The 15,497-nt window shown below is 49.4% G+C and overlaps 1 protein-coding gene across 5 annotated transcripts in view; it reads left to right on the top strand.

The window, feature by feature from the left end:
- The window catches only part of KAZN (kazrin, periplakin interacting protein), a 1,232,668-nt gene that overhangs the window by 1,079,062 nt on the left and 138,109 nt on the right, over positions 1-15,497 (top strand). The window contains exon 1 of one of the 5 annotated variants that reach the window (XM_049771977.1): positions 10,989-11,208. The exons of 3 other annotated variants lie outside the window; for them this stretch is intronic. In XM_049771977.1, the coding sequence (XP_049627934.1) occupies positions 10,989-11,208 (220 nt within the window). Of the gene's footprint in view, positions 1-10,988; positions 11,209-15,497 lie in introns of those variants that run through there. One more of the 5 variants, XM_049771974.1, reaches the window with a different exon arrangement.

Below are 15,497 nucleotides of genomic sequence, written 5' to 3'. Positions count from 1 at the left end.
TGGAGCAGAGAATTTGCATTTCTCATAAATGCTCAGGGAGGATGCTGATGTAGCTAGTTGAAGGGCCACACTTGGGGAACCAACCACCAATCTGGGGCTTAATGAAGTCAGCCTGTCTTCATCTCCACTCACCTGCCCATGTGCTGTGTTCCTTTTGGCAAGTGTCTAAGCCTCTCTGGTCTTGCCTTTTTTTTTTTTCTTTCCCCTCAGAAGATGGAACCAGCTTTGTCTTTAAAACACTAAAACCCCACCTCAGATCGAAATACCTAATTACTATTTGCAGATAGCTCGAGGATCTCTGTACATGAAAGGGGCAAGGTTTTTTGCAAGGGGTTCTGAACCGTGGTTCTAACTTGCTGGTAGCCAGTAACAGCACAATGTCTCGAGGAAAGAGGGTACTTTAAAGTTTAAAGGGACAGACCAGACCAGCGTTGCTTGGCTTCCAGACTCATTCAGCAATAATCTGGAGCAGTGGCCCAAGCGATAGGGCGGTTGCCTTGCATGCGCTGCTCTAGGACAGACTGCGGTTCCATCCCCAGGCATCCTATCACCCCAAGCCAGGAGTGATTTCTGAACGTATAGCCAGGAGTAACCCCTGATCATCACCAGGTGTGGCCTCAAAAACAAAAACAAACAAAAAAGAATCTGGAAACATTCACCAGGCTGGTCTTTGTTCCCTGGAAGAGGTGGATGGCATACCATACAAACAACTCAGTGATAAGACACCCAAGGCACAGAGTTATAATCAAGGCCATGCAGTTTATAATCAAATCGTGTGCCTGTCAACACTTCTCTGTTCTTGTCTTAGCACCCAAGTGAACTTTGAACTTCCTGTCCACTGAGTTTCTGTCACCTGCTTCTTAGTTTCTGGGACACAGGCCCAACACAGACTGGCCCCAGTGAAATGAACAAAAGGAGCAAATGGTTCTCTTTCTAAACAGGCCTCGGTTTAGGCCTGTTTCCTACCAGTTTCCTACCATTCTACAGGGCTCTCTATCTATGAGCCACCAATGAACCACCTTTGCATGCCACAGAACAATGGTAGGGAGATAGGCAAGTATTCTTTTCTTTCCTTTTTTTTTTTGGTTTTTCGGTTACACCCAACAGTGGTCAGGGGTTCTCCTGGCTCTATGCTCAGAAATTGCTCCTGGCAGGCTCGGGGAACCATATGGGATGCCGGGATTCGAACTACCTTCCTTCTGCATGCAAGGCAAATGCCTTACCTCCATGCTATCTCTCCGGCCCCTAGTTGCAGAATTTTGAGCAGCAGAACCTGCCTCTGCACAGAGCCTCCCTGAGCACCTTTCAGTCATCTAAGAGCTGTTCTGTAAGTAGTAGAGATGAAGTAGAGAAGCAGGTAGGGCAGGAAAGCTAGAAACATGCCCTTCCGGGTTCAAGGCCTGGGCAAAAGAGGTGCAGGCCACAGGAGAAGCTGAGGCATGCTGGGGACTAGTTTCTCTTTGGCAGAAACATCCAGTTTTCCCCAGGAGGCCTGCTTCCCTAGTGAGCAGTCCACTGAGGCCTATAGACTGCAAGGGGTTGGGGTGACTTTAGGGGCCCAGAACAGTACCTGGCATGAAAGTGGTGTCCAATCCATCTGGGGTTGAGCCAAGAAATAGCTAAATAAAGGCAGATGTGATTGAAGTACTAGGCCTAAACTTAAACTTAGCCACAGTGGGGACTAGAGAGATAGCATGGAGGTAAGGCCTGTTTGTCTTGCATGCAGAAGAATAGTGGTTCGAATCCTGGCATCCCATATGGTCCCCCGAGCTTGCCAGGAGCGATTTCTGAGCAAAGCCAGGAGTAACCCCTGAATGCTGCCAAGTGTGACCCTAAAACCAAACCAAAACAAAACAAAAAAACCCCAAAAACTTAGCCACAATGTATCTAAACCCTTTACCTTTTGTTTGTTTGTTTGTTTGTTTGTTTTTTATTTTTGGGTCACACCGAGCGGTGCTCAGGGGTTACTCCTGGCTTTGCTCAGAAATCGCTCCTGGCAGGCATGGAGGACCATATGAGATGCTGGGATTTGAACCACCGTTGGTTCTGGGTCTGCTGCTTGCAAGGCAAATGCTCTACTGCTGCGCTATCTCTCCGTCTCCCCCTTTACCTTTTTAAGTTTCCAGTTTTTTTTTTAACTATAAACTGGAACTATTATCATCACCATTATTATTATTATTACAATGGACTCCTGGTGGTGCAGAGTACTGGCTGTGTGACCCAGGGATTTCACCTGACTGCTTGGTTTCCTGATGGATAAACTGAGAATGAAGGTAGCATTTACTGTTCTAAGGGTTAAAATGAGCTAATGTACTAACATGCCCTACCCAGTATTTACCTTGATAACCCTTGGCAATGCAGACAACATCTTTGTGCACTGATAGTGTTTAAGAAGTGCCTCTCCTGGAACAGAGGCAGAATAGTCAACACACAGCAACTGCTGTTCTTTGCAGTTAGAGGGACCACACCCTGCAGTGCTCAGGGCTTCCTCCTAGCTCAGCACTCAGGGATCACTATGTCCTACCTGCTGTACTATCTCTACAGTCAGCAACTATTACTCTTGTTGTGTTCACTCATTGGTCCAGGGGCATCTTTGCTTCTTAGATCACACAGGGAAAGTGAAGATGATGGGCATAGTGACCCCAAATAACTGGTGGAACGCCCCATATTTGGGGAGATGAAGTACCATTATAGGCCACTGGAGGCAGTAGAGAACCCTTTCTGTCCAGCTTCTCCCAATCTCTTCAGGATTGATTGTCCAGTCTTGAGAACTCTGACACAGGAAGCATTTCCCTAGAGAAGTTCTCTCACTTCTGAGAGTTAGATTTCTGATCTAATCCCCCAATAGCATCATCTTGGATAAGTATCTCTACTCTCTGGAATCTCAGTTTTCTTATCTGGAAGATGGGAAAAGAGTGGTTTTGTGGCTTGATTGAATTAGAATTGGACAGTCATGGACAGTCTCTGGGGTGGAGGCAGTGCATAGTAGTTATTAACAAGAACACTGTAGCCATATTTGGTGAACAAGGGGCTTTCAAAGGGAAGAAATTTGTTTTGAGGCAGGTGGACTAAGCCCTGTGGAGCTGAGGCTACTCCCAGACTGGTGCTCAGAGGTTACTTCTGACAAAGTTTGGGGGCCATGCAGTGCTGGGGCTAGAATAAAGGCATATCACCTGTAAATCATGTGCTTCTGCCCTGTAAACTTATCCACATGCTTATATGGTGCCTTTGGATAAGTGACTCGACTTCTCTTAATTTCCTCATCTGTAAAAAAAAAAAAAAACAATGTGAATAATAGTTTAGGTTCCCATCAGGTTCTGGCCAGGAAGATTGAATGAATGAATATGTACATTTCAGAACAGGCACAGTATTACTATTATTATTCTAAGTCTTGGTAGTTTTGACATCATTTTGATTCTGAATTTGCTGCAACATTTAGGCTTCCTGCAGAAACCTTTCTGCTTGGGGTCAAAGATGAGGAAGAACTTGATCTTTTTATAGCTGCTGAGAATCTGGATTGGGAGCAGTCTGTCCACAGGGCACAGGGCCTGCTGAACTTAGATGCTCTCCTGCCTAGCTTCTACCTCCGAAGTCAGCAAAGCCTCTGCTCCAGGGCAGCAGAGCTTTAGAGGACCCCCAAAGGGATCCAGATGTTTGCCAGGTCATTCAGGCCCCCTTGAAAGATTGTCATAGAGTACTGGTGAGTTTGTAACAGATCCACAAAGGTCTCCAGCTAGGAAGGCCTCTCCAGGACAGATGGCAGGATGGATTTCAAGGAAAATCTGTCCCCCCAAGGGCAGAGGGCTAAGTGGGTTTGGAGGAAAATCCCAGTCAAATCCTCTCTACTGCACCTGTGCCCCTGAGCCCTACTGGGATGGCCAAGGAGGACCAGCACCGTTCCTGCTGTTGGCTTCTGCACAAAGGCATCCCAGAGCCTTGCCACAGTCCCTTTGGTATCGCCAGGAGTGGAATGAAGGCTGCAATCTCCGGCTTGTCTGACTCTGGAGCATAGCTTTTAGCCTCCTTTAACAGCATCCCTAAATCCTGTTTTCAGAGGGTTTTTCCTATGCCAGGCATTGTTCAAGGCTCTTATCATGTCTTTTCTATTTTAGGGGGTCTAGAGAATATACCCAGCAACACTTAGGGGCTTGTCCCAATTCAGTGCTGGAAAGTTACTCACATAGTGCTCCAGGAAGCATGTGGTGTTGAAGAGCAAACCAAAGTCTCCTGTAGGGGCCAGAGCCATAGCACAGCTGTAGTGATTTGTTTTGCACGTGGCCAACTGGATTTCAATCCCCAGCAGGAGTAACCCCTGAGTACCACAGTTGTGGCCTGAAAACCAAACCAAACAAACAAATAAAAATAAACCCAAGCCTCCTGCGTACAGTGATCCATTCATTGAGCTCTCCCTTCAACCCCTGCCCACCTCAGCACAAGGGAGTCTATCTAGGATCATCTCCACTCTTGGCAAAGGATCCTGAGGCTACAATGGATGAAACTGTTCCAGATTAGTCTTAGTGACAATTTGAGACCTGTTATCTCTACCTTCAGAGATAACAGAGAACATGTCCCCAGTCTGGGGGAGTAAGGGAGTTAGACTCAAAGATTGTCCTCCAGTATCTCTGTCAACTGCTATTCACACCTCCCCAATGCCAACCATATAGCCTGGGCAGGTCTTCCTGGCACCTTCCTTCTTTTTTTGTTTTGTTTTGTTTATTATTTGGGGGGCCACACTCTGCAGCACTCAGGAGTTACTCCTGGCTCTGTGGTCAGAAGTTAATCCTGGCAGGTTCAGGGGTCCATGTGGGATACTGGGGATCGAACCCAAGTCAGCCACATGCAAGGTAAACACCCTACCCTCTGTGCAATTGCTTGAGGCCCCCCCCCCCCTTACTGACACACTTCTAATGAAGTGACAAAGTACATGTGAAAGAGATACTGGCTTCCTCTTTTGCACTTTCCCAAGGTCTTCTCAGGGCTGTAGGCAGAGTTGAGTGTAACTTTGTAACTTTAGGCCCACAGCACAGGAGTAGTCAGCGTTACTCAAAGGCAAGTGCGTGAACACGGGAATGGTCCCTCTCCCCAGCTGAGATGTCCTCTGACTGCAGTCAAGAGAGGCCTTGAACAGTCACTGACCAAGCTATGCTGCAATTTTGACCCATAGAGACTGATGGAGAAGTAAGTGATGGTTGTTTCAAGTACCAAATTCTGAGGTGATTTGCAATCACCACTAGGAACACGTATAATCACACAGACACACACATAATAATACACACAATCCCACTGACACACATAATCATCTCCCTCACACATATACATAGAATCACACAGAGATACATAAACAGGGTCACATATATAATCATATGCAGCCACACAATCTCATACATAGACACACATGATCACACACCCTTACACATATATATCTATTCATATATCATAGATTGTCAAACTCACATTACACACACACACACACACACACACACACACACACACACCTCCCAGAGGGAAAAAAGATCTTGACTCAGCTGAAGGGGCAGAGCCAGAAAATCCTCTTTATGTTCCCTAAGCCAGGGGTTCTTAAAACTTTTGCCACTCGCAGCCCCTTTACCCTGGAGAACTATCCTATGAATGAGCACTGCCAAAAACTCCTGTCTTCATGGCTCATTTGATTTCGAATTAAATTTTGGTCATGGTGCATTCAGAAACTTTTTCTATTGCCAACTTGTTCATGATCCACACATACATTGTTGCATGACCCCAAATGGGCTGCCAGCCCTGGTTTAAGAAGCTGGGTGCTAACCCAACCCGGTTTAGTTTTAGCCAATGAACTGGTTTAGAGGCCCAGAGAGAAAGGCCACTTTGCTACACACAAGCAGGGGGACTGGTGTGTGCATGCCCCCTTAAAGTAGGAGTTTGTGGGATGCTGCAGGTGAGAATGTAACAGCTCTAAGGGCCACAGAAACGCTCTTCCTGCCTCTCCCCAGGGCCAGAGAAAGGCTGAACCCAGACACATGATCCTTTGAAATCTCTTCTACAGATGCTAAAGCACTGCCATGGGCTGGGTGGAGCTCAGTGGTAGAGCTCAAGTCTTACACATATGAGCCCTGAGTTCAATCCCCAACATCCCCAACCTCCACCCTAAAAGGCAGCCAAGAAAAAGATGTTAATACTTGGACAATTCCAGTTGGCTAAAACATTCAACTTCAAGCAGATGCCAGATTCGGCAGAGGCTGGTAATCTGATGACTGAGTGTTGTTCCCGAAATCAAATCTATTTTAGTAATTCTGTAGTTTCGTCTCTAAAGGAAGTTCCCCCTGGGAATGAGAAGCTGCTGGGAATGGGAACTACATTGACCCCTGGTGACCCCACCCAGAGACGCCTTTGTGTTTGCTTTGGTGGTGCCCTATCAGCCTGAGGTTGTGAGCCTGGGGCCACCTTCCTGCCTCGGAGGGATCAGTGTCCCCGCCCACTGGCTGGACAGCCTATTCCTCAACCCACCCAGGGAATTCCCAGATGTCTCTGCTGTTCATCGAGTAGCATGGAGGGCTGGATGAGAGCAATTCCTGCCTTTCCACACCCCACACTCCACACAGTACAATTCCATTCTACCCATGTTTGTACACTCTTACACATATTCACCTACTCACATATATGTTCTCATACACATATATACACTATCAGACTCTCACACATTCCCACACATACTTACATGTGCAATACCCCCACACACGCATACTCTCAAACTTTCACAGCTCACTTGCTACACTTATATATACTATACTCTTACAGTCACACAGTGACACATTCTCGCACATACATTCACTCATTTTCTTATATACACTCACACACATTCTCATGGACATTGACATAGCTACATTCACACACACTTAAACATTCACACCCCCACCTCACCCTACTCCATGCCTTCCCTTCCAGTTCCCCTGCAGAGCCCAGACATCTGTGTACCCCGGAGAAGGACATAGCTGTGCAAATCCTAGGCCTCACCTGTCTCTGATACCAATTCCTAGATAGAACCAGCCTGGATACAGGATACAGAATTTTTGTATCCCTATGCAAAACAAGTGTGTGAGGTCTCTTTCCAAAAAGAACTAAGGATTTCAAAGCAACCACAGCAGAAGGTAAACCTGGGTGCAGAGCCCTTCTGATCAGAAGTGGGAAAGAAATTCTTGCTTAGATGATAGGCCTGTCTTGGAACCTCCAGTAAAACTCACCAGGATTTATCCCTCATGAAGGGCCTGACTTGGGGCAGAAAGTCATTGTCACCTCTTGGTTCTTGAGGCTTCTGTTGCAGAATAGAACATAAATATCTCCTAGGGCTGAAGTAACCTCACAATCAGAAACATATCTCAATGAAGAGATACCTCCTGCCTCAAAGCAGGTGGTTTTCTGAAAGATACAGGCTGGGGCTAAAGTGCTACCTGCTAGTTATCAGCAGGGAGTCTGAGAACTGGAGCTGAATAGGAGAGCCTATGAGGTTTGAAAATACATAAGAAACTAGGAAAGTGGGGACACACACTCACAAATACACATAAACACACACATGCACAATTTAGGAATGGAAGAAACAAATTCTTCCAGGGCAGGGCCAGAGTATAGTACAGTGGATAGGGTATTTGACTTGCTTGTGGCTGGGTTCTATCCACAGCAATCTATATGGTCCCCTGATTCTTGAGCACAGAGCCAGGAGTAAGCGCTGTGCACTACCATGTGTGGTTCAAAGACAAAAACAATAAAAAAAAATTCCTTCAGGTTTGGATTATTGATTATTGAAACATGAGTAGAAAGCGTGGATAGACTACTAAGAAGTTACAAAGGAACTAAGGAAATTGGCACTGATTGGCTAGTGAGCTAGAGAGAATCTTCTAGATGCATGTACCTTTTATTCTCCCTCCTCCTTCTTCTCTTCCTCCTTTCCCTCTTATTTTTCTCTTCTCTTCTCTTTCTCTTATTTCTTTTTGCTTGTTTTGTTTTGGTTTTTGAGCCATACCCTGTGACACTCAGGGTTACTCCTGGCTATGTGCTCAGAAACCGCTTCTGGCTCAGGGGACCATATGGGACGTCAGGGGTCAAATCCAGGTCCATCCTGGGTCAGCCGCATGTAAGGTAAACACCCTACTGCTGCACTATCGCTCCGGCCCCTCTTCCTCTTATTTCTTATTTTATTTTGGGTTCTCGCATAGCAGTGTTCAGGGCTTCTCTTAATTCACTGCTCAAGGATTACTCCCAGTGGTGCTCAGAGGAATGAGTGGTGCCATGACTCAAAAACCAGACCCCTACAAGCAAAATATGTGCTTCAGCCCTTTGAGCTATCTCCCAGACTTCCCTCTCTTAAGTTTTTTCTTTCTTTTTTTCCCTCTCTTAAGTTTTAAGGAATTGCCAGCATTTCAAACTTCAAGTAATTACGTATTCACAATAGTTCTTAAAAAACAAAGAATCAGAAGACCAGGTAATACAGGAGTCACAATCCTCTGTCCTTCTATAGAAACTGGCTGTCTGCTTCTGTCTACATTACTCCATAAAATCTTCCTAGCACCAAATCCATGTGTTTTTTGCCACACATCTATGTGCTGCTGTTTTCCTGTCATGGACAGGGACTGCCTGTGTCACAAGTGGAAAGTCAGAAGTTGACTCAAAGTTCTATATAATTCCAGAACTATAGCAAAGGGTATGTTTCTTTGTGTAAGTTTGCCTGTGCTTTTAACATGCAAAACATTTTGTTGTTGTTGGTTTGGGGCCATATCTGGTGGCACTCAGGGCATACTCCTGGTTCTGCACTCAGAAATCGCCCCTGACAGGGTTGGGGGACCATAGGGGATGCCAGGGTTTGAACCTGGGTCCGTCCCAGGTTGGCAGCATGCAAGGCAAATGCCCTACCACCGTGCTGTGCAAAGTATTTTTAATGTGAAAGAATCCAACCTAGATGTCTTTATAAAGTCCATCACAGACCAATTTATTATGCTCAGTTGGGTCCCAAAAGTACCAACCTCTCCCACCATAGAAGCTCAGAACTCTTTGTCCTTTGCTCTGTCCTACCAGCTGTCCCAGTCAAAGCAGCAGAATTGGAGGATTCTTTCTGATTCGTGTCTCTTAGGGTACAGTCTGTTTTAATCCCTCAGATAGTGTGGTTGTTAAAGTTCATGGGAAGTTTTCCTTCCCAGCCAGTGCCCTCAGTACTTGGTATTACCAGCCAGCCACCCCACCTGTCAGTCAGAGTTCCAATTAGGCAGATGTAGAAGCAGCGCCATTGCTGGGCCTATTTCTGAGTCATTGGGAGATGGGGAAGAGTCCTAGAAGTTGGGAAGGTCATGATGAATGGTGGGGCCAGGTCACCATGCTTGGCACAAAGTGGAACTTCTCACTCACAGACAGGAAAGTGACATGGAAAAGTGAACGGCATTGGAGCAGCCTCCTTTCACCTTTTGATACCTGCAGATGGCAGCCGTCCTATATCCTTTTTTGTGGACCTGCCATTATAATCAAGGGGGGGGAGCATCATGGTCTTCATGCTTTGTACCAGTGAGGACCAGCTTTTGTCTGTAAACTGGTGGTTGAAAAGTACCATTTTAGGCATTTGTGATGGGCTAAGGGAGAGGAGGAGAAAGAAGAGATTGGTTCTCACAGCTGGTGGAGAGCCATAAACCAACGACCTATAAATTCTCAGAGCTCAGACCTGATCAAGGAGTTGTAGATGACAGAAGCAGGCCTGGGAAGCATGGGGGTGTGTGAGTTGCCAGGGCTGCCAGCAATAATGGGAGACTTTTCATCCAGCTCTTTAGCTTGGTTCCCCATTTCTGCAATAGTATGAATGTGTGTGTGTGTGTGTGTGTGTGTGTGTGTGTGTGTGTTTGGGGTGGGGTAACTGGACTTGCCTCCTGGTGCAGAGGAGAGCAATATTAGTCCTAAAAAGCGTAGTAATTTCCAAATTAAAGAGGGCTCAGAGCAGCAAGCTCTACCAGCTTTCTGAGCACCCACTCCCACAGGCTGAGAATTGCAGAGCCTCCAAGCCTCCACTTCCCACACCTGAATTTCTGATATCTCTGATTTCTGATATCTCTGGGTAATCCTCCCCTTCTCCCCTCTGCCGCCGCCACTAGGATACCCAAGGAGAGAACCAAAAATTGCACTGATTGCTGATTGCTGCTAGGAGCCCCATTGTATAGGTGAGAAAACTGACACTAGAAGAAGAGAGACACAGACACAGTTCCCCTCCTCGTCTGTCCATCACAATCTCCTCATGGGTGTAGACTTTATCAGTTTGCTTCTCTGGGGGCAAACCCCACGCCAAGTGCCCTGGAGTCATTTAAGGAAATGGAAAGGCTCAGGACCCCCCCCCCCAATCCCTACCCACTTTTTCCTGCCCTCTGCCGGCGGTGCCTGGGACTCCCCAGCTTCAGCCAGGCTCTCCGGAGTGACAAGACTGTACAGTACGCAAAGTGGGGTGCCAAGGATTCGTCCCCCTGGATGCTCTCACTTGTGCCTTTTTTAAAGGCTTGCATTTAGCCTGGTCATTTCTGAGCCACCGGCCATCCCGGGCTGGCCCATGCTAAAGGTGCAACCAGGGGACCAGAGGCTCGGAACAGAAGGACTGGGCGATCCTTAGTGCATTGGGGCGAACCTGGGCAAGACAAGGGGCCGGTGGGGCGGGCCCCAGGCGGGCCAGGGCGGGCCCGGGGCGGAGCGAGCTGCCGGCCTGGTCGGGCCCGGAAGGAACCGGAGGAGGAGCCGGAGGAGTGTGAAAATCGTTCCCACGTGAAGGGGCTCCAGCACCGAATTCCTCGCGCGCGCGGCGGCCGCGGACGGCCCCAGCGTTGGAGCGGACGGAGAGCCCCGATCCGGCGCGCACGGGAGGCCGGGCGGGCGGCGCACGGCCGCGCCCCAATGCGGCGGTGGCCCCGCGGGGTGTAAGCCGTGTGTCCCTCGTCGGAGCCCCCCGTGCCGCCACGGGCAGCGCCCCCCGGGCACGCGGCATGCGGGCGGCCGACGCGGGCAGCTGGGAGCGCGTCCGGCAGCTGGCGGCGCAGGGCGAACCGGCCCCTTCGTGCGCGGCGGGGAGGACCGGGCCGGCGCGGCCCCCGGGGAGCCCCTCACTATGCGACCCCGGTGCCGCAGACTCGTTGGGATCCGGCGATCGAACCCCCCGCAGCAGGGCGTCCCCCGTGCGCGCGGATGGCGACTGCCGCCAGCCGGGTAGGTGCGGTGCGCGCGGTTGGCCGGGAGGGTGGGTGCTGGCTGTGTGTTGTGTGTGGCTTCAGATTCGGGGAGCCGCCGGCACCCGGCGCGCGGGGGCGCTCCCGCCTGGCATCGGATCGGGAAGCTAGCTGCTCGTGGCAAAGTTCTCGCCCCGCGCGCGGAGCCCCCCAAAGCGCCGGCAGGATATGGAGCAGACGCGCGCAACGCGGAGCTGCTTTGGAGACGCACTTGCAGGCTGGGGTGGTGGTGGTGGTGGTGGGGCGCTCCGGAATTCCCCAAGAGGGCTGCAACGGGCAGGTCAAGGCCAAGTTTATCTCAAGAGTGGGATTCCTTGGTGCCTAGAGACCCAGGTCTTTCCCGGGCCTCGCTCCATGCTTGTTTGCGGAGCTTGAGAAAGGGGCCAGACTGCGCGCAAACTTGGGGCGTCCCCCCCTATAAACGCACTTGCAACCTTCTCCAGAGCTGCTTAAAATGCCTGGTAGAAAAGAGGCTTTCTCGGGGGTCCCCCCCAACTCCCACCGTAGGGGAGAGCCCTGGGCGTGTTTTGCTTGTAACTTGAACGGCTCACGCAGACGGAGAAAGAAATCGCCACTGTGGAGACACACACTTGAACTGGTGTCATTGTGTAACTTGGGCTCCTCCGCCCCAAGTGCAGAGCAGCGTTTTAATGTTAAACTATGCGGAGTGGGCGTGCCCATTCCATTCCGTTCAGGATTGCCCCCCCTCACTCCACCCCCCCCCCCAAGTTAGGACTGGAACGGGGGCGGTGTCCAGGAACCTCTGCATTCTTGACTTTGGGTAGGAAGAAGTTGAGGTGGAAGCTAGGATTTTTTTTTCCAAGAAAGAAGGGTCTGCATCAGCACGATGAAGTTTGGCTCCTTTTCCAGGAAGCTGGGGAAGAGGAAGGCAACTGTAGGATTGTTTATTAGCTCTTGAAGTCATTTCCATGCAGTGTCTACTTAAATCTAATCACGACTCTGGTGGGGAGACTGCCTTATCTCCCTGCAGATCAAGACCGAAAAGGCCAGAGGTTATTTGCCCAAGCCTCAGCACCAAGGCTGAGCTGCAGGAATTTCAACTTGTCTCTGGACTGGCATCAAAATGCTGCTCTCAGGTGGTAGTTCCAGTCTGTTTGGGTCTGCCTTTTCCGGAGCTGGAACTCTGGGGGGATCCTCATTCTCATCTTAGGAACTGACTCTTAATTAGCCAAGCTGCCCTTGGATGTGCTGACACAGCTAAGATCTTGGGTCTCTGTGAGATTAAAAGAAGGCCAGATTGGGAAGACCCTTGCCCTTGAATTGGGCCCTATGTTCCCCAGTTTTCACCGAAGTGAAACCAGGACCAAACCCTCTGCTAAACTTGAACAAAGGCCAAGACTGTTCTGTGTCAAGAGGGCAAGGATGCGGGCCCAGAGAGATAGCACAGCGGTATTTGCCTTGCAAGCAGCCGATCCAGGACCAAAGGTGGTTGGTTCGAATCCCGGTGTCCCATATGGTCCCCCGTGCCTGCCAGGAGCTATTTCTGAGCAGACAGCCAGGAGTAACCCCTGAGCACCGCCGGGTGTGGCCCAAAAACCAAAAACCAAAAACCAAAAAAAAAAAAAAAAAAAGAGGGCAAGGATGCAAAGAATAAGCAAGTGTGCCGATTATTTGGTCTTTTTGACCATCAGTTTATCTCTCTGCAAAGCGAAGATGAGAATGTCAGCTGTGTTGGCTTGTCTATTTTTCTTGGTTTGGGGTCCACAACCAACAGTGCTCAGAAGTTATTCCCAGTGTACATTGCTTGGGGTTACTTCTGGTGATACTCAGGCAACTGTGTCCACAGTACTAAGGATTAATCTGCTGACTCTTCCAGGCAAAGCCCATGCATGGCCTGCTTTACTGGTACTTCATGAACTGTAGCTGCTTTGGTGGAGCACTGATCAGTGCCCGTGGACTCAGTTTCCCCTTATATTATCTGTTCCATCTCTACACTCCTGAACTATGTTAGGGTGGCATTTGTTTTGTCTATAAAATACATCCCGTGATCCAAGGCTGACTGTTAAGCTGGTGGAGGTTGTTATTATGTAAATATGCTTAGAAGATGGCTGGGTGGAGATTGAGTTGTTTACTCCGGTCTATATGAACTTCATTCCTGTGTTCATAACAACAGTATCCTAATGATACACGGTAGCCCAGAAACGCCTCTCTGAGGTCTAGGGGGAGAGAGAGCAGGGGTTCTGTGTGCCTCTGGTGGCCCTCATGCTGTGTCCCTTGAAGGCAGGAACCATGGCGCTCTTTTCGAATGGCAGATGGCATCACCTGAGTGAAACGAGACCAAGCCCTCTTCGAAGCTTGAAAGGTTTGATTTCTTTCTACCACCCATTCCCTCTCTCCTGGTGTCTGGTTTCTAAAGACCTCGAGTTCAGTTTCTGAGACCTTCCTGGTGACAGGAGGCAGGGTTTGCCCCATGACAGGTGTCACACTCAGGGTTCTCACCCCATTGACTGTGGTGAGAAATTTTCCTCTGGCTTTTTTTTTTGGTTTTTGGCTTGGGGGTCACACCCAGCGGTGCTCAAGGGTTACTTCTGGCTTTGCACTCAGAAATGCTCCTGGCAGACTAAGAGGACCATATGGGATTCCAGGGATCAAACCTGTGTCTGTCCCAGGTCAGCTGAGTACAGGACAAATGCCCTACTGCTGTGCTATTATATTACTCCAGCCCAGAGATTTTTCCTCTGGGAGGTCTTCTGAAACTATTGCTGAAATAAACTTGAGAGCCAGGCAGTGAAGTGACTACACCAGGGTCTGGGCACTGTGGAGTGCTCCATTCAAGGAGGTAGAAGGGATGGTTTGTTGGATAATAAGGTCCAAGGACTGACCCCTTCAGAACACAGGGAAAGGAGAGAGGAGAAGGGACGCTACTTGGAGGGAGTGTGGGATAAGACAAGTTGGCATTGTCTGACAGACTGCATTGGTTGGCAGGACTGGCACAGGTTGGCAAGGTTGGAAACTGCTGCCATTACTGACAGGTTGACAGAAGCTGGCACAAGTTGGCATGGCAAGGCTGGCATGGCTTGGGACTGCCTGGCACAGACAGGTGCCAACAAGTGCAGACTGATAAGACCTGGCATGGATTGGCACAGACTTCAATGATTTGATACCAGCTGGCAGGCTGACACAGGTTGATACCACCTGACAGGTTGGCACAGGTTAGCACTGTTTGCCATGTGATGACCCAGGGGTTTACTGCCTGACCGAGGATTGGCAGGGAATGGCATATGCTGGCACATATTGGGACATATTGGCACATGCTGGCATTAGCCGGCAGAGTTGGCCCTGCCTGGTGTCACAGAGGTGATACCATGGAAGAGGGGCTTATTGTTTTTTTGTTTGTTTGTTTGGTTTTTGGGCCACACCCGGCATTGCTCAGGGGTTACTCCTGGCTGTCTGCTCAGAAATAGCTCCTGGCAGGCACGGGGGACCATACGGGACACCGGGATTCGAACCAACCACCTTTGGTCCTGGATCAGCTGCTTGCAAGGCAAATCCCCCTGTGCTATCTCTCCGGGCCCAAGAGGGGCTTATTGTAACCCCTCACCCCTCATAGCTTAAAACAAGGGTTTGCAATTGGGCTGATAATGAGAACAAAGACATAGTGAATTCCATCTCACATTTCTGGAACATCTTCTGCCAGAGTCATCCATCCCAGCAGGCCAGACAACTCTACCTGTTACCGTGGTGCCAATATTAGTTGGGCAGAGACTTCCAGCAGGTGGCTGGGCACCCTGTGATATGCGGGGGTGGGGATGGCACTGGGCTGAGAAATTGAGCCAGGTAAGGGGCTCCTGGGATGGGAGCAATGTGAGTCAGCATTTGGGTCAGGAAAGACCCTGAGAACCGAAGGGACAAATGGATGAGTCTGGGTGCTGAGGCCTTAGGCAAAAAGAGAGCAAGGCCTGCCACCTTAGGGCATGCTGCTATTTTGTTAATAGTTATTGTGAATTAAGATCCAGCAATTAGACAGATCTCTACCTGAAACCAGGCTCCCTGCAGGCATGGTAGCCTCTCTAAGATGGTCTCTTAACCCCTAGTCTCAAAAACCATAGGACCATTGGCGCCTTCTCATCCCTCTACCTTTTAAATAAATCCTTTGAATTCTTATCTCCTTCTGACTCTCCTCCCTCACATAAAGCCCTTGGGCGGAGTGCATTTAGCCTTGATCTTACCAGTGGGCTGGTTCCCATGCCCTCCAGGGCCCTGCATGGAGCTAGCCACAGACCAGCTTTGTCTTAGGCAGTTTCTACA

This window comes from Suncus etruscus, chromosome 4, assembly GCF_024139225.1.
Source record: "Suncus etruscus isolate mSunEtr1 chromosome 4, mSunEtr1.pri.cur, whole genome shotgun sequence".
Taxonomy (NCBI): Eukaryota; Metazoa; Chordata; class Mammalia; order Eulipotyphla; family Soricidae; genus Suncus; species Suncus etruscus.
Note: the sequence above shows the minus strand (reverse complement) of the source record. Positions and strands in the feature narration are given on the sequence as shown.